This window comes from Nansenia antarctica (genome assembly GCF_963989245.1).
Source record: "Nansenia antarctica genome assembly, chromosome: 12".
In the NCBI taxonomy this organism is placed as follows: Eukaryota; Metazoa; Chordata; class Actinopteri; order Argentiniformes; family Microstomatidae; genus Nansenia; species Nansenia antarctica.
In genome coordinates this window covers 3348916-3367248 of record NC_137682.1, presented here as the reverse complement: position 1 = coordinate 3367248, position 18333 = coordinate 3348916, and the positions used below count along the sequence as shown (strand labels likewise).

At 44.2% G+C, this 18333-nt stretch overlaps 3 protein-coding genes across 4 annotated transcripts; 1 reads left to right on the top strand and 2 right to left on the bottom strand.

Moving 5' to 3' along the window:
- Positions 1-1983: 1983 nt before the first annotated feature.
- On the bottom strand, positions 1984-8325 carry LOC308168362 (sentrin-specific protease 5-like). 2 transcript variants are annotated; one of them, XR_013937730.1, is made up of 8 exons: positions 7898-8325; positions 7453-7500; positions 7193-7270; positions 5052-5189; positions 3754-3837; positions 2819-2869; positions 2135-2349; positions 1984-2082 (listed from the first exon to the last, which is right to left on the bottom strand). XR_013937730.1 is itself a non-coding variant. In XM_080542924.1 (7 exons), exons 1-7 carry the CDS (start codon positions 8135-8137, stop codon positions 2239-2241), a joined length of 750 nt encoding a protein of 249 aa, XP_080399050.1. In that variant the 5' UTR covers positions 8138-8325; the 3' UTR covers positions 2054-2238. The 2 variants fall into 2 exon arrangements, 1 of the variants encoding a protein (XP_080399050.1); XM_080542924.1 differs by having other exon boundaries at positions 2054-2349.
- Positions 8326-8396: 71 nt separating this feature from the next.
- LOC308168554 (uncharacterized protein) lies at positions 8397-10962 on the bottom strand (the record flags this gene model as incomplete). The annotated part of the gene is made up of 3 exons (XM_080543153.1): positions 10899-10962; positions 8757-9911; positions 8397-8539 (listed from the first exon to the last, which is right to left on the bottom strand). Exons 2-3 carry the CDS (start codon positions 9598-9600, stop codon positions 8397-8399), a joined length of 987 nt encoding a protein of 328 aa, XP_080399279.1. The 5' UTR covers positions 9601-9911; positions 10899-10962.
- A 1575-nt stretch (positions 10963-12537) lies between these two features.
- Positions 12538-16042, top strand: ahsg2 (alpha-2-HS-glycoprotein 2). The gene is made up of 7 exons (XM_080543247.1): positions 12538-12898; positions 13500-13610; positions 14005-14086; positions 14247-14407; positions 14819-14926; positions 15033-15089; positions 15197-16042. Exons 1-7 carry the CDS (start codon positions 12695-12697, stop codon positions 15752-15754), a joined length of 1281 nt encoding a protein of 426 aa, XP_080399373.1. The 5' UTR covers positions 12538-12694; the 3' UTR covers positions 15755-16042.
- Positions 16043-18333: the final 2291 nt, after the last annotated feature.

Genomic DNA, 18333 nt, shown 5'->3' with positions numbered 1-18333 from the left:
TATCTTACAAAAAGGTGCAGAATATACTGACACTGGCGGACTCTGGGGGCGACCGCCCCTCCTGGTGCCCCCACGGTTGAAAAACGTCTCGCTTAAGTGCCCTTTTGAGTGGCAAAAATGCACTTTTTGAGTGGCGAAAATTAGAGGATGTGCCCTATTGGCTGCCCCTCCAATGGTCTAAACTTGACCATGTGCACTGACGGGGTCCCATGTTGTGCAGTAGGTGCCCTTTTTTTCTTTTCGCCCCCCCCTGCCCTTCAAACAGCCTGAGTCCGCCACTGTATACTGACCCAATTTTTTTTACCTAAGCTGAAATCTATTATATGACTGAAGTGAACAAAACTACATTGATTTTGTTACAATACATTCAATGAAAATGTTTCAGTAATACTACTGCCTTGAGTAACACTCAAGACTGCACAAGGAAAATAAACATAAACATAGAGTTGTCAATCATCATCCTGATTATAATATATGCTTCTGACTTTAAGACATGGAGCGGCAAATACATACATAAGTTCCCTATAAACGAAAAAAAAATCTACATCTAAGCTAACGAGTTATTCCTTACTAAAAGAAAGCTGATTATCATCCTAATGATATGGCACAGCATGCTCAGATCTAATACCGTTCTGTCAGATTTGAGAGGGTGCTTCTCCAATCAAATCAACAGTAGCAGCCAGATGTCAAACATCCCCACACGTGAGGGAGTGTGCTGTCCTGAGTCTCTACCTGCTGTCCTGAGTCTCTACCCACACGTGCTGAAATGTGCATTTGTTGTATTTCACTTCTAAACAAGTCGTGAGTTTAGAATGATAAGGTTCTATCTCCGTTTAGAATGATAAGGTTCTATCTCCGTTTAGAATGATAAGGTTCTATCTCCGTTTAGAATGATAAGGTTATATCTCCGTTTAGAATGATAAGGTTCTATCTCCGTTTAGAATGATAAGGTTCTATCTCCGTTTAGAATGATAAGGTTCTATCTCCGTTTAGGGCAGTTCAGAGATATTGAGCGTCAAAGTTTTTACATTCCATTATGTTTTGTGAGATGGAACCTTTGTATTTTATTAATTACTAACTCAAAAATGTCAACATTTTAAAAATAACACCACACAGGCATTAATAAACACCTAATGGATCAGATTATGTAAAAAACTCAATTTTGACAAAAATGGAGATAGAACCTTATAATTCTGACGTCACGAAGTGTCTAGGTTACATACCAAGAGGTCATTCTATTGATACAAGGGCTATATCATATTTTTGCACCCCACTGTATATCAGCTCAGACACAGGGCACTGAGAGAGGACCAACAAAGAGCTTGACTACTTAAGTAATACAAATATTGAATGAAACAAATTTGATCAAGTTTAATGATTTACAATTAACTTGGGGGGGGGGATTTTTGAAATATTCTTTGCAATCACAACTGACCTGTAATAGGCTAGCCTTCTAATTACCATGCTGTCTTAACAAGAAATGTAAGTAATGAGACCAACAAAAAGTATTATTTCTTTACTAAATTATGTCAATAATTAAATAATAAATAACAAATAACAAACACAAATGTGTTGAGTAGTTAATTAAACCTCTGATCTAGGGAGTAGTTAATTAAACCTCTGATCTAGGGAGTAGTTAATTACCTCTGATCTAGGGAGTAGTTAATGACCTCTGATCTAGGGAGTAGTTATAATTAAACCTCTGATCTAGGGAGTAGTCATAATTAAACCTCTGATCTAGGGAGTAGTCATAATTAAACCTCTGATCTAGGGAGTAGTCATAATTAAACCTCTGATCTAGGGAGTAGTTAATGACCTCTGATCTAGGGAGTAGTTAATGACCTCTGATCTAGGGAGTAGTTATAATTAAACCTCTGATCTAGGGAGTAGTCATAATTAAACCTCTGATCTAGGGAGTAGTCATAATTAAACCTCTGATCTAGGGAGTAGTCATAATTAAACCTCTGATCTAGGGAGTAGTCATAATTAAACCTCTGATCTAGGGAGTAGTCATAATTAAACCTCTGATCTAGGGAGTAGTCATAATTAAACCTCTGATCTAGGGAGTAGTCATAATTAAACCTCTGATCTAGGGAGTAGTTAATGACCTCTGATCTAGGGAGTAGTTAATGACCTCTGATCTAGGGAGTAGGGGCAAGGGGGGTTGTTTGAGGCATGGTCATGGTGTCAGATGTGTGTGTGAGGGGAGAGTGAAAGGTGAAAGGTGAAAGGTCAGCCTCAGCCCTTGAGCTTACACTCACAGAGCTCTTCATAGATTCTCCTGCGCACTCTTGGCATGTCCTCCTGTGAGAAATGGAGAGGCTTTCCCAAGGCAAGGCACCTGCAGTACTGAGAACCAGAGAGAGGGAGGGGGGAGAAAGAGAGAGGGAGAGAGGGAGATGTATATAAAGAGAGAGTGGTAGGTGAGAAATGGAGACCAACAAGAAAGTCAGACTTTGTGGATAGCTGAACTGGCAAATGAAGGTGAATTTCATGATGATGACAAAAGCAGAGAATTCAAGAAATGGTGGCTTATGATCACCAGTTGTTCATAGTTAGTAAGTTACCTCTAACACAAAAACATCACAGTCGTTCATAGTTAGTAAGTTACCTCTAACACAAAAACACCACAGTCGTTCATAGTTAGTAAGTTTACCTCTAACACAAAAACACCACAGTCGTTCATAGTTAGTAAGTTTACCTCTAACACAAAAACATCACAGTCGTTCATAGTTAGTAAGTTTACCTCTAACACAAAAACACCACAGTCGTTCATAGTTACCTCTAACACAAAAACACCACAGTCGTTCATAGTTACCTCTAACACAAAAACGCCACAGTCGTTCTCGTTGGTCTGTTGTGGAATTCTCTGTAAAAGCAATAGAGGGAGACAGAGAGGCATGTACAGATAGTTATGGTAATAATATCATACGGTGGTATTTCAGAGCGGCATGTTTGGTAGGATTTCATACTACTGGACAGTCATTACAACCATAAAGAATCTTTTCGAAAGCTTGGATGTTACATAATGGGCTGGTTTGACAGACACGCCTTAATCCTAATCCTAGACCAAAAAGCATTTTCAATTAAGATTTTACATGAAGATTTAGTCCAGGACTAGGCTTAAGCCTTTTCTTTAAAACCGGCCCGTAAGATTTTAAGGACAAACCATTCATCTACATGTTAATAATACTACATTTGTTCGATTGTCCTCAACGTCATACAGACGCTAGATGCACTGATTACAGATAACCGGTATAGGGATGATATTGGCCTAAAATGCTGGATCGGGAATCTGAGATGGGGAATTCTATTTACGGATTCTATTTGCGATGACGCAAATGGTTGTAAAAACCTGCCAGACTGATGTTTGCGGTCCGGAACTACATCGGCTAAACTGCTTGTTGAAAAATGTGCAATGCAAGTGTTTCTAGGGATGGCAGTAGCTTTCCACATTTGTAAAAAACATAAAAATAATAGAGAGCCTCTATCACAGTGGTTCTCAACCCTCTCCTCTGGGACCCCCAGCCGCTCCACATGTTTGATCTGTTCCACCACCAGCACACCTGATTCAACTGATCAAGTACAAACCATAATTGCTTTATACTTGATCAGTTGAATCAGGTGAGCTGATGGTGGAACAGATCAAATATGTGGAGCGGCTGGGGGTCCCAGAGGAGAGGGTAGAGAACCTCTGCTCTATCAGATAGGTACTTGGTATCAGCAATAAAAGTGGTATCTGTGCATCCTTACCTCATGCACAAACACCGTCCAGCCACTTTGAAAGGCAAACTGCTTCTTCTCTTTTGCTTCAGTCTTTATATATTTCAAGATGTTCTATGGAAATAGAGAAGGAAAACACAAATACATGTTTTGTACTTTTTACATTAAGTCAGGAGACAGCTTCCCTCTCAAAAATAGTTGGCATGTGTATTATCATTTCTCTCAAACATACATCACGGTAAAATCAATGTACGCGGGCCACCAGTTACCCATCTCTGCAGCAGAGAAGGAACACGTTTTGTCGTGGGCAATTCTTTCAATATCTTATTTATCTTTACTCAATTACTGACTAGTAATTTCTGATATCACAGAAATCAGCTGTTGATTGTTCAAGTTAGACCGCATTTATTGTAAAGCACAATAGCATACAGTCGAGATCCGTTTGCAAAAGCATCTCCCCCCTTGTTCCAAAACCTTCCTAATATCTCTCAACAAGTAACTTCCCACATTGCTAATTTACATATATTGGTCTAAGACAATTGGCTGTAAGTGTCTACCTCCCCTCTGGCCCTAAAATGCTATTCCATCTGTCCTTCCCAGCCTTATCACCTGTTGTTTATCTGGCTGAAATCCTGTTTACAAAGCCATTTCTTAACCCACCCGTTCCTGCTATTTATAAAGCCCTTTGGTCTTTCCCTGCAAACTCCCTCTGACCCTGTAACAACTTGCCAGCTATCCCTTCCCCATCTGCCTTGTCGGTTCATTCATCCCTCCTGGTCGCTCTCTTTCACCCCACCTTGGAGATACTGTGTGTCCAATTAGGTACATGTGGCCATTAACGATTAATACTGGTTCCCCATACACAGACTAGACTAAAATGCATCTTCAATGGAGCCTCTCCATTGATATGAGATAAAATCAGAAATGTAATATTGACTTGCAAAATATTTTTTGGGAAATCAAATATGTAGATATAATTTAAATGTGTTTTTTCTTAAATAAATCCAGTCTGGGGCGCTTAGGTGGCGTAGCGGGTTAAGTGCTGACCATGTAACTGCAGGGTTGCCGGTTAGATTCCGGCCGGGGACATATCCTGCATGTCATTCCTCCTCTCTCTCTCACCCATCCTTCCTGTCTAAATCTCTACTGTATCTGTCAATAAAAATGAAAAATATGAGTGGGACTGCCCCACTCAGAAAAATAAAATAAAATAAAAATAAAAGTAAAAAAAAATCAATAAAATAAAATAAAATAAAAATCCAGTCCAAGCCTAATCAGTGTCCAGATGACAGAAGGCATCGGTACGTTTCTATAGGAACTGCCTCTACCTCTGCAGCGTCCTTGAACACGATGCCTTGGGAGTCGTACAGGTGGATCCTCCGGCTGCTGGTGTCGGCGGTCACCAGGCACCAGTGGATCTCCAGGTGAATGGGCACCAGCAGAAGACTTTTGGAGAAGAGGTCCACCTGCACAACACAGCCAGGTTAGAAGAACACAGCCAGGTCAGACACCAACCGATAGGGAGGAAGTTTCACAGCAATAATAATAATAACTTGAATTTATATAGCGCCTTTCAGTGTACCCAAGGTTGCTTTACAGAGATACAGGAAGGAAAACAAAAACAGTCAGACAAACAAAAACAACAACAGAACTAGAGGCCGAAGGCCTTGGAGAACAGGTGGGACATGAGGGCCGTTTTAAAGGCGCCCAGGGTGGGGATGTTGCGGATCACCGCAGGGAGAGAGTTCCATAGGGTGGGGAGAGAGTTCCAGAGGGTGGGGGGGCAGGGAGACAGTTCCAGAGGGTGGGGGGGGGCAGGGAGAGAGTTCCAGAGGGGGGGGGCAGGGAGAGAGTTCCAGAGGGGGGGGGCAGGGAGAGAGTTCCAGAGGGTGGGGGGGGCAGGGAGAGAGTTCCAGAGGGTGGGGGGGGGGGGCAGGGAGAGAGTTCCAGAGGGTGGGGGGCGGGGGGCAGGGAGAGAGTTCCAGAGGGTGGGGGGGGGCAGGGAGAGAGTTCCAGAGTGGGGGGGGGCAGGGAGAGAGTTCCAGAGGGTGGGGGGGGGGCAGGGAGAGAGTTCCAGAGGGTGGGGGGCGGGGGGCAGGGAGAGAGTTCCAGAGGGTGGGGGGGGGGGGGGCAGGGAGAGAGTTCCAGAGGGTGGGGGGGCAGGGAGAGAGTTCCAGAGAGTAGGGGGGGGCAGGGAGAGAGTTCCAGAGGGTGGGGGGGGGCAGGGAGAGAGTTCCAGAGGGTGGGGGGCAGGGAGAGAGTTCCAGAGGGTGGGGGGGGGGGCAGGGAGAGAGTTCCAGAGGGTGGGGGGGGGGCAGGGAGAGAGTTCCAGAGGGGGGGGGGGGCAGGGAGAGAGTTCCAGAGGGTGGGGGGGGCAGGGAGAGAGTTCCAGAGGGTGGGGGGGGCAGGGAGAGAGTTCCAGAGGGTGGGGGGGGGCAGGGAGAGAGTTCCAGAGGGTGGGGGAGCAGGGAGAGAGTTCCAGAGGGTGGGGGGGGCAGGGAGAGAGTTCCAGAGGGTGGGGGGGGGCAGGGAGAGAGTTCCAGAGGGTGGGGGGGGCAGGGAGAGAGTTCCAGAGGGGGGGGGGGGGCAGGGAGAGAGTTCCAGAGGGTGGGGGGGGCAGGGAGAGAGTTCCAGAGGGTGGGGGGGGGGCAGGGAGAGAGTTCCAGAGGGTGGGGGGGGCAGGGAGAGAGTTCCAGAGGGTGGGGGAGGCAGGGAGAGAGTTCCAGAGGGTGGGGGAGCAGGGAGAGAGTTCCAGAGGGTGGGGGGGCAGGGAGAGAGTTCCAGAGGGGGGGGGGGCAGGGAGAGAGTTCCAGAGGGTGGGGGGGGGCAGGGAGAGAGTTCCAGAGGGTGGGGGGGGCAGGGAGAGAGTTCCAGAGGGTGGGGGGGGCAGGGAGAGAGTTCCAGAGGATGGGGGGGGCAGGGAGAGAGTTCCAGAGGGTGGGGGGGGCAGGGAGAGAGTTCCAGAGGGTGGGGGGGGCAGGGAGAGAGTTCCAGAGGGTGGGGGGGGGCAGGGAGAGAGTTCCAGAGGGTGGGGGGGGGCAGGGAGAGAGTTCCAGAGGGTGGGGGGGGCAGGGAGAGAGTTCCAGAGGGTGGGGGGGGCAGGGAGAGAGTTCCAGAGGGTGTGGGGGGGGCTGCCACACTAAAAACTCTGTTGCCGAAGGTTGGCAGCAAGCAGGCCTGAGGAGTCTGAAGACTGCAGGTTTCGGGGAGGGGCATGTATCAACACAACATGCCAAAAGGAGGACGAAACTGTCAGAGAGCAGAGACACCGTAGGTGATATTATTTTAGGTTGGTTGGATCAGAAAATAAGAATATATAGCTAGTGAACTGAAATGAGAGCAGAATCTGTTAGTAGAGGCAGCCATGGAACAGTCACAGAAAATAACATAAAGACAAAATAAAGACTAATACAAAATATGCTCACAGACTACTGAGAACAAAATCACAGCAGGAGAAACAAACCCTGACCTTTTTGGTCCATCTCTTCACGCCTTCGTAACCTTTGGTCATGTGCTGCCTATGGAAGAAGCTGTTGAAGAAATGGACCTAGAAAAAAAGTATGAATAGCACATTGTTATAAAAAAGGTGGGGATGACAACCAAAGCAGTTCTAAGCATTAAGATCTTTTTAATTAGTTTGAAGTGAAATCTCATGAAAGCCCATGATATAATAGCATAACACATCGGTTAATGAATAAATGGGGGAATATGACATGAAACGAAAACTACCTTGTGCTGTGCAGACTCCATGATTAATTCACCATACATATTCATCACCTTGAAGTGTTAAACATAAAAAAACACAAGAACTGAAGACACAGTACATGACAGTAATTTAGATCACACTGAGAATCATAGAAATCAAATCTTTCACTGTAATGATATAAGCTAACTCAGTATGGGGGTAGTATAAATCCACCTATGGATATGTTACGGTACATGTGGGAATACGGTACATGTGGGAAAATTACGGTTAGGGTTAGGTGCGAGGGTTAAGTTTAGGATTAGGGGTAGGGTTAGAATTAGGGTTCGACATGCCAGCATGTACCAAGTCACCCTAGCACCTAACCCTAACCCTAGTTTTCCCACATGTACCGTATTCCCAAATGTACCGTAACAGATATAAAGGTACAGTACATCAATACCAATATAATAGTATGTCAAAGCAGCCAACCTGGTCATTGAGCCAGTTCTGATTGTCCAATGTAAACAAGTCGTCCAGTGTCAGGGTGTGTTTCTTGTAGACCACCCGGAAAGAGTGCATCGGTCTCTTGGCCAAAGCAGCCTGGCACTTTGCTATCTCTGTGAAGATGAAATCCCTCCTATGAGAGAAGAGAGAGAACAGATAAGAACACAAACTGGGTTGAGATTCCCATAAGGTACAGAGTGTATTTGTGATATCATTTAGCCTCATATAGGATTACGGTACTGAGTGAGGGAGGGAATCAAACCCCGTGGCTTCCCTTGCCAACTTGCTTTTTAGTAACCATACATGAAGAACATGATAGAATACTTAATACAAAGTGGAGGAAGGTTTTGTTTTTGTTTTGTTTTTTATTCAATCCAAAATTGATGCAGGTTGTGTGTTGTGTCTATGTTTGTGATCTTTGTTATTGTATGTTTCTCTTTCTTTGTCTTTTGTTGTTTTTTTCTTTGATGTTGGTATATAAAAATTATAATAAAAATATTGTGAAGAAAAAAAAAACGTGCTTTTTCGTCAGGCCAGTGTTTAGCTTCTCGCTAAGGTGCCTCATGACATCGCTCTTGCACAGTGGGATGAAGCTTCCGTACTTCCCATAGAAACAGTCAAGGAATTCTATAGAGAAAAATAAAGAACATTGAACCAGGAATCAGGATTAGGGTGAATTTGATTCAAATTCAGGAAGTGATTTGAAAAATGAAATTCCCAACTTACAATCGCTGAATTACAATTTCAATTCACCTGAATTGACTGAAGAACAGGTGACAAACCCCAACCCTGACATGGACAGTAGAAGCAGAACAGAAGGAAACAAACAAACAAACAAAAGTACCATAGATGAGCTTCCTGATTATTACTTCACAGCTGACTTCCGCGCAAGCCTGTTTGCTTTGAGCAGCAGCAGGCACTGCTCTCTTTATCCCTGTGGCATTGGTGGTGGTGGTGGTGGTGGTGTCCAACCCCACATCTTTGGCTGGGCACTGGTCCGGCACTGGAGGGGTGCCCATTGAGTGGCAAACTGTCTGGTCAGGGCCAGCTGTTACCAGCCTGTCCTCAGGACCATGACCACCACCACAACCCCTGGTCAGAGCTGCTCTCCTCTCTTTCACCCTTTTCTCTGATTCTCTGCCTTTCACAGCCACGGTGGTGTGCTTTTGACATTGTGTGTTGTCAACGCTTGACAGGCGACTCCTAGCTCTGACCCGTCTCTTAGCTTTGAACATGGAAAGCCACAGGAGACACCTGGCTCTCCTCCACTTCCTGTGACCCCACTTCCTCCACACCCGGCACCAGAACTGGATGTTACACCTTAACTGTCTCTTGGGTCGCATGGAGAGTGGTGACACTCCCTTCGAAGTGGACTTGAGGCCCTTTCTCTTACTCTTTTTTTTTCTCTGGTTGGCTCTGATAACTGCAACGGTTGGTGCAACAACAGGGTTGCAGAGGTGAGAGGGGTCTGGGAGGGGCTGCTGCCCATTGCTGTATGAGGACGTAAAAGGGGCTTGGAGGTCAGGTGACAGAATGGTCACGGAGAGAGACATACTCTGGCCACCCAAAGAACAGGTCTGTGACACTGAGCTCAGGTTTAAACTTGACCTCAGATCTATTTGTGTGTTGTTGTTGTTGTTGTCAGCGGGAGAGCGGTTGTTCTCTGAGTCAGGGTTGATGAGGGTCATGGTTGATGTTCACACTGTGAGGGACTGAAGCAGAGTCAGGAGGTTCAGGAGTCTCAGCTTCACTATTCCTCCTCGTCTTCTTGAGTTGAACTGCTATTAGCTCCAGACTAGTCTTTGGGCGGAGAGCTGAGAGCTTATGTCTCTTGAATAGGCCCAAGTGGTTGTGGACACTCCATCTTCTCCTGTTCTTCCATGGGAATCCTCCCAGGTGGGCCTGACGGAGGGTGGCGACTGGCGAGACACCTGCCCCTTCCTGCCTTCACTCTTGCTCTCCTATACCGCCTCGAATGACGCACCATGCGCACACGCCGCTGGTTGAGAGAAACAACAACAAATGTCCTTAGAATTAGATAACACTGACAATGCTGATTTACAATTACAAACATACTTTCTGACTCATTGGAGGGTGTCCATAAATATTTCACTGGACCACCACAGAGAGACACTTGGGATGGTGGCACGCCTGGCTGCTGTAAGGCTCAACTCTAGTTGGTTAGCTGTGTGATGACCAAAACATGATATGATAAGCAAGGTAAGCTAACTACCCCTGAGTGTTGCCCTACAGTAGTATGAGGAAGAAGGCGTGATTAAATCTGAATTCAGACGCATGACATGTGTGTGGAAGAGATATCATTATTTTTTTAGAACAAGTCTTCAATGAATGAACTAGCTATATGCCAGCGTCTAGGCTCCCGTTGTCATCTTAGATACAGCCAACCAGCCAGCCAACCAGCCAGCCAGCCAACCAACCAGCCAACCAGCCAGCCAACCAGCCAGCCAGCCAACCAACCAGCCAACCAACCAACCAGCCAGCCAACCAGCCAACCAGCCAGCCAACCAACCAGCCAACCAGCCAGCCAACCAGCCAGCCAACCAGCCAGCCAGCCAACCAGCCAGCCAGCCAACCAGCCAGCCAGCCAACCAGCCAACCAGCCAGCCAGCCAGCCAGCCAGCCAACCAGCCAGCCAACCAGCCAGCCAACCAGCCAACCAGCCAACCAGCCAGCCAACCAGCCAGCCAACCAGCCAGCCAGCCAGCCAGCCAGCCAGCCAACCAGCCAGCCAACCAGCCAACCAGCCAGCCAGCCAGCCAGCCAACCAGCCAGCCAACCAGCCAACCAGCCAGCCAACCAGCCAGCCAGCCAACCAGCCAGCCAGCTCTTTTAGAATAGCTACATTAGCTAACATTAGCTGCATGCATGTGGAGCTCACATACCATGCTGCCATGCGTGGCACTAGCTGCAGTTATTATCAACCCCCTCGAACAACATGCATTTACAAATGTGAGGTAACACGTACAGCTTTGTTATATCACCACGATGTCCGATGATCAGATGTCTCTCACATGGACCATGCGTGTCTTCGTTCATCCAGACAGTTTTAAGGAAATGACATGTTGTTGATATCGTGCGGTGTCGCACGTTGGACACGTCACTTAAATCCCTGCCAATCGGAATGTGGTAAACCTCCTCATGGCCATTCTGTTAGTATTCAGACACTAAAATGAGCTAAAATGCAAAAATGTCACCAACAAATCACTCAATCAGTTGAATTGAGTCCATCTTAATGCAAGGATAATAGTTAGTGTCATTTTGGAATCAATATCTAATTTTTGTAGATAAAAAGTTCTATTCACACAAGGCCTGCCTATAACTGTGTAATTGTAATTGTACATTTAAATTGAGTTTTTATTTTTGTGCTTGCTGGGATCTGTAATGATGTAATGCAAAATACATATTTAATGTAGTAAATATTGTCAAATAGTAAGTAGTATATATAGTATAGCATATTTAATTCAAACTTTCAATCTGGATTCAAATACTACACATTTATTTTATAGAAATATAATTTTAAATATTTAATTAAAATCTAAAGATTTAAATCTGAGATTTACCCTTTGCCAGATGTATTATATTATTATATTTGAGGAAATGTATGCTAATTAACCCAGGGTCATTCAGGGTCAGTGATCAGACAACAGTGTCTAAACCTTGATTTCTGTGTGAGATTGGGCCACTCCACTGTATTATTGTGTCATTGTCATTGCCTGGTAATGTCATAAGATTGTCTGAGATAAGACTGGGGCTACTGAGTATAATGGTTGGAAAACTAATTATTATGAGACACTGGAGGAACGCAGGGGAGCCGTCTTTCCAGGAATGGCTTATGGAGTTGGCAAAGGTGGCAGCATACGAACAAATGTCCTTCAGGACTATGGACAGAAATGAACAATACACAGCAAAAGGAGGCTACTTGGGATATATTGCTAGTCGGTAGTAAGACTTAAGTTGACAAATTGGATGAGTGATGAATGTAATCTATGGGTGCTTTTTTATTTTATATTTTGTTCTTTTCTCTGTATTATTTCTGTTTGATGACAGCAATACTTATTCTGTGATATTGTTACCATTTTATACAAACGTATAAGTCAAGAAATGTGTTTATTGAAAAATTCAATAAAATACTGATTACAAAAAAAAAGACGGGGGCTACTGGGGCACCGTTAATGTTATTGTGTAGTTGCTAAGTAACATATAGAAAAATATACTGTATAGCCCTAAACCTAACTCTAACCCAACTCAATATTCCTTTTTTTGGTTGATATTTAATTTTTAATCAGATATTTAGATATAATTTAAATGTGTATTTTTTGCTAAATAGTATGTGTATTTAAATGTATATTTTTTTTCTAAAAAGAAAATGTAAATATTTAAATTTGTTAATTTGAGACTCTCTCTCTCTCTCTTGACCAGATCTAGGCAGATTTCTAAATATTGTTCAATATTGTACAAATGGCATCCTATAGGAAAAGAAAAGATTGAAAAGATTCAAACTCTGAAGTCTTTCTGACACCAATGTACTTGATGACCCCAGACTCAGACTTTTTTTGGTCAGCATTTATTTTGGAAGTATTCCCCAGGAGTCCAGTCTAAAGGCATACACAACCCACATGTGACGCAGGAGTCTGCGGGGTGATCGTGTTTACCTTGGCCCTGTTGTGCAGTTTAAAGTACAGGATATATATTTACCACAGGTTGCTTGGACCTAGTCCCACACTGTCTCCTCCTGACTACCTGCCCGCTACAACCCTCAAAATGAGTCCCCTGGGTATCGTGCTGGTTTTGGGGCTACTGGCGGTGGGGACCTGGGCACAGTTGATATCCACAGCATATCCACCATGTGATTCACTGGAGGCAGAGACCGCAGCCTTGGTGGCACAAGACTACCTCAACGCCCAGCACACTCACGGCTACAAATACAGGGTGAACAGGATTGAGGAGTTCAAGATTCTTACCATGGTGAGGAGGCAGTGCTAGCATGAACAATTGATCATGCAAAATACCATATACGGTACTATACTGTTTGTATGATATGTTTGAATTGTAATGTCTCTGAACTAACACTGGATGATATTGTCCTACAATATAAACTCTAGCCTGAGAAGAACCGAGGAGAGAACAATCTTTAGATATCATTATGGGTAAAGAATTGACAGCTTTCATCTTATAGTTACATAATACATTAATATGCCATTACAGATTTTTAATACAATACTAGATCTGATACTCTGATGTGTTTTATTATTGTAAATCAATCTTACCTAGATTTATACTATAATCTAAACTGTAGGTTTTTCAACTGGTGTCCTGTTAAAACTAAATACAGTGTTTTCGGTTACCTGTGTATATGCTGATAAATATGCTGACTAATTTGACAGAAGCTATTTACTTTTGGGTGAATCAATTGTATGAAAGAACAGCAAAAATCTCAGTTCAAAGGCATACTTTAGCACTGCGAAAAAAAGACACTACTGAGCATCTATTTTACAACCTCCTAATTTAACCCTGAGCTATTGTAACGCCATTCATCCATGTAATGTTATCTCCTATTATAACTCAGCCTGGTGGGGGAGAATACTATAGTATGGAGCTGGACCTTCTGGAGACGTACTGCCATGTTCTGGACCCCACCCCTGTGGCCAACTGCTTAGTTAGACCCAAAGCTTTGACGGTGAGGCCATATCTCCACCATACAATTAATATAAGCTCAGAAATTGGGTAAGTGAAGACACAGATATGAGCTACTGTTTCACAACAGGCCTATTAGATCTATCGCTCAACAATGCCTCCTGGTGGTTGTATTGCCAAGGTAAAAGTGCCTCATATTGTGTGGAAAAAGCCTGTTGACTGTCGTGGTAAGTGTTATAGTTATAATAATTGCGTTGCATTGAGTCATAAATTGGGCCATTGATCTAGAACAAATAGGAACAATGTATCTGCAATGAACCAATAGAAACTTTTGAGAAATACTCTATGTCATGTTGTTTATTTCCTGTGTGTAGGTTAAAACTATTACATTCATGCCAGTGCATCCTTGGTAATATTGTTTTGCTTTCTTTATCTAGTCAGTGGAGGCAGATTGTGATGTGGTGTTGGCAAAAGTTGGGGCAGTTTTGTCTGTCACAGCTTTCAAGTGTAAAACTGACGGTAAGTGTATGCCACTGGCAGTGTCTTTGCTATAAAAATAAATTTTAAAAAGAGTTAATCTCTTTCTTTAATACCAACTAGATTATATAATAAAGTGAGTACACATCCACACGCACACACAAACTCATGAGCTCCTCTCTCTGTCTGACACCATGTATAGAATCCACTGAGGACCTTTGTCTAGGCTGTCCTTCGCTCCTTCCCCTCAACGATACTGCGGGCCTGGCCGTGGTCTCTGCCTCCATCAGCACCTTCAATCTCAACAAAACTGGCAATGCATCCCTGTTTGCCATTATGGACGTTGGACGAATGTCAACTCAGGTGAATGTGATCACATGATCATTATGTTGCCTAGCAACATAACAGTTATCACCCCTTAGCATTTCTCAACATTTTACTTATTAAAAAGGTAATAAAGGTACCATCTGATACATTCAGGTTGTACCTCTAAAGGCCAATGCACACGGCCCCGATTTTGTCGCACCGCCGAATTCGATTCCATTGTTTTGAATGAGACAATGCACACGGCGTGCGATGCGATGCGATTTTGTCGCACGGCAACATTCGATTCTCCATTCACACCAATTGAAATAATTCAAGAGAATTGAGAATCGAATGTTGTCGTGCGACAGAATCGCACGCCGTGTGCATTGGCCTTTACTTCCAAATGAATCCCACTCATTGTGGCATAACAATCTTTTCACTTGTGTCATCTTTGATTGTGTGTATTAGATCGTGTCTGGTGGAGCCGCGTACATATTAGCAGAATATGCCATCGTGGAGACTAACTGCACAGCTATTGACAACGATAACTGTGTGCCCCTGAACCACACTCTGGCCGTAAGTATACAGCGTACATATACACTACTACTGTATCTTGAAAGGAACAAAAAAAACGGATGAAGTAAAGGTTAACAATAGGCATGTGTTCCCTTTTCTTGACCAGCAACATGGCTTTTGTCAAGTAAAAGGAGACGGTTCATTCAACTGCAATATATTTACGGTAAGAATAAAATATTTATTACACTAATGTTTGTCCCCCCCAAATTTTGGGGGGGTATTTCGTGTTGTATGTAGACAAAAGCTTTACACAATCTCTTGTCCTTACAGACTCCTCCTATAGGCAATGGCACGGTGGCAGTCCCACCGCCAGTGGTCCACGTCCACACTGGCAACGCCCTCCCAGTCATTGACGGCCTGAGGTTCCACAAACTCACTACCCTCCACGACCCGAACCTCATCGGCCTTATGTCTTCAGAGTCAGGAGAGTCAGACGAGGTCCCTGTAGTCGTTGGCGCTGTCGTTCCTGTAGAGGAAGTTGGCGCTGTCGTTCCTGTAGTTGGCGCTGTCGTTCCTGTAGAGGGAGATGGCGCTGTCGTTCCTGTAGTTGGCGCTGTCGTTCCTGTAGAGGGAGTTGGCGTTGAGGTTCCTGTAGTTGGCGCTGTCGTTCCTGTAGAGGGAGTTGGCGCTGAGGTTCCTGTAGTTGGCGCTGTAGTTCCCGTAGAGACAGTTGGCACTGACACAGCTTCTGTGGGCAGTGAAGGGCCTGTTTTATCAGTGGTAAAGAGACAGGTCCCTGCAGCAGATGCTCCTGCCATTCCTGCCATTCAGCCAGTGACCATGCTGCTGCAGCCAGTGTGCCCAGGGAAGGTCAAATTCTTTAGTTAGTACTTCTGATCGCAAAAGACTCTTCACTATTGCAATGATCAACTGCAGCGGGTTTTTACCATATTGATGCATATAGAACAAAGGCATGAGTGTGGTGCCACCTGACAGTCTCTCCATTTTGACGTCAAGAGACTTATCAATTGGTTAGGTAGAGATTTACTGTTGGCTACTTAGTAAGTAGTAGTTGTTATGGTGCTAAGCATGTGAAGAACTACATAGTATGGTTTTTGTGTAGTCTATACTGCTCTGTCTAATACCCGAGAATAATAAAGATTTACATTCACTGATCATGTGTCTTTAAACGTGCAATCCTTAATTAGTTCTTCAGCCAAATGGCTGGCCACTTCTTTAAAGTTGGTGAAATGTGACAAGACAGTCCATGATATTGAAATTAGAGTTTTAAGCACATTTTAAAAATGTGTACAAGTAAAGTAAAATAACCTTATATTTTGGGTTATTATGCTAAGCCATGACAGTTGTACCAGGCTACTATGGCATTTTTGTTTTTTTAAGCTATTTTATTGACAGATACAGTAGAGATTTAGACAGGAAGGATGGGTGAGAGAGAGAGGAGGGATGACATGCAGGATGTCCCCGGCCGGAATTGAACCGGGGACCCTGCGGTTACATGGTCAACGCTTAACCCGCTACGCCACCTAAGCAACTATGGCATTTTAAGTCATATCCTTCCAGGATTAATCAATACTGTATCCTGAAGTGAAATGACCAGCAGAAGAAATCCCGGGTGTGTCTGTAACAGCTAATGTGTTTTTGACCTCAGATACTGCATAGGAGGAGCCAGAGGGTTCACTCCAGATCCATTTGCGTCTGTACATGGACATCTGCACATCTGGAAAAATAAGGACTGGCTGTTTGTTTTTTTTACAAATATCTGCACATTGTCCTTTTTGATTTGAAGTAAACATGTGTAATGTCCAGGATCTTAAGATATTACGAAATATTGACAATTTAGAAAAGTAATATTCCAGTAACACATGTGCAAGGTCACACAAATAATCATTAGTTTTTTTTCTCCATTGTATACACACAAAACATTTTACTATTCTGAAAACTTGAAGCAAAACTTGTATCAACGTATCGACCCCAGACTGCTAAACTCTAATGCTAAAAGCATCATTCCATAGTTTTTTTCCTGAGTGGGGCAGTCCCACTAAATTTTTCATTTTTATTGACAGATATAGTAGATATTTAGACAGGAAGGATGGGTGAGAGAGAGAGAAGGGATGACATGCAGGATATGTCCCCGGCCGGAACATGGTCAACGTGGTCAACGCTTAACCCGCTACGCCACCTAAGCGCCCCTAATCCCATTGTTTTCACGTCTCACCTGTTCAAACTCTGTTGGCAAAACACGTCAATCATGTGTCAGAGCATAAAAGAGGCCTCAGGTGACCTCTACTGTGTTGGGGGGAAAATGGAGCAGCATGGAAAACAGAGAGGAAGAGGAAGAGCAGGAGGAAGAGGAAGGCAAGCCAGTATGAAGTCCTTGCAACTTTGGTTGAACATGTACTCAATCATGGCCTAACAATGACCGAAGCTGGGCAGCAGGCCATCCGAAATTTGAGCCACTTCATGGTAGCCTCAGTATTTCAGCATTTAGAGATGAGAATAGGTAAGTAACCACTTCAGTAATAATAATAATAATGGATTTTATTTATAAAGCACTTTACATTTCAAGAATCTCAAAGTGCTACAGTCAATAAAAGAAACAAAAACAGCACAACACAATAAAGATCACTAAAAACATCAAAAGCAGAAAGGTTACTGTGGCATAAAACTAAATACAAAAATAAATACAAATCTGGCTACTGGAACGCTTTGTTAAAAAGATGAGTCTTAAGTCCGCTCTTAAAAGAGTCGACCGACTGTGGTGCTCTCAGGTGGGCAGGGAGGGCGTTCCACAGTTCGGGGGCGATGGAGCAGAAGGCCCGGTCTCCCATGGAGCGGAGGTGGGTTTTGGTGGGTTTGAGGAGGTTTGCGTTTGATGAGCGGAGAGTGCGAGTGGAGGGGCTGTGGGATTTGACCAGGTCCTTGAGGTAAGGGGGTGCGTTGCCGTGAATGCATTGATGAGTTAACAGTGAGATTTTGTAAATGATCCGAGAGGAGATGGGAAGCCAGTGTAGTGAGTGGAGGATGGGTGTGATGTGATCGTATTTGTGCACTCAGTAGTCTTCTACACTCTCTACAGTAATTGTAACTTTATGGTTTCTATGGATACACATTAGCTACAGATGTTATATCAGACTCTTGTGACCTGCACCGTGGCAGCAGAAATATGTCCATCTGTCTCCCCTTCATGGCCATAAGCAGTGCACACTGGGTAATCAGGCCGCCTCACATCGTACCCGTGTGACCTGGATGTCAAGGTCAGAGGTCACCTGTAAGACAATGACCTCAAACACGGGCCATAGCAACCAGTGCCAGAAAGCTGAAGGTTGACTGGTTGCCGAGTCAATTTTCTGATTTAAATCCAATTGAACATGCATTGAATTTGCCTAAAAGACGGCTGCAGTCCAGTAGCAGACTGGCCATTGGTAGAATTCCTGGTGGTTCCAGTG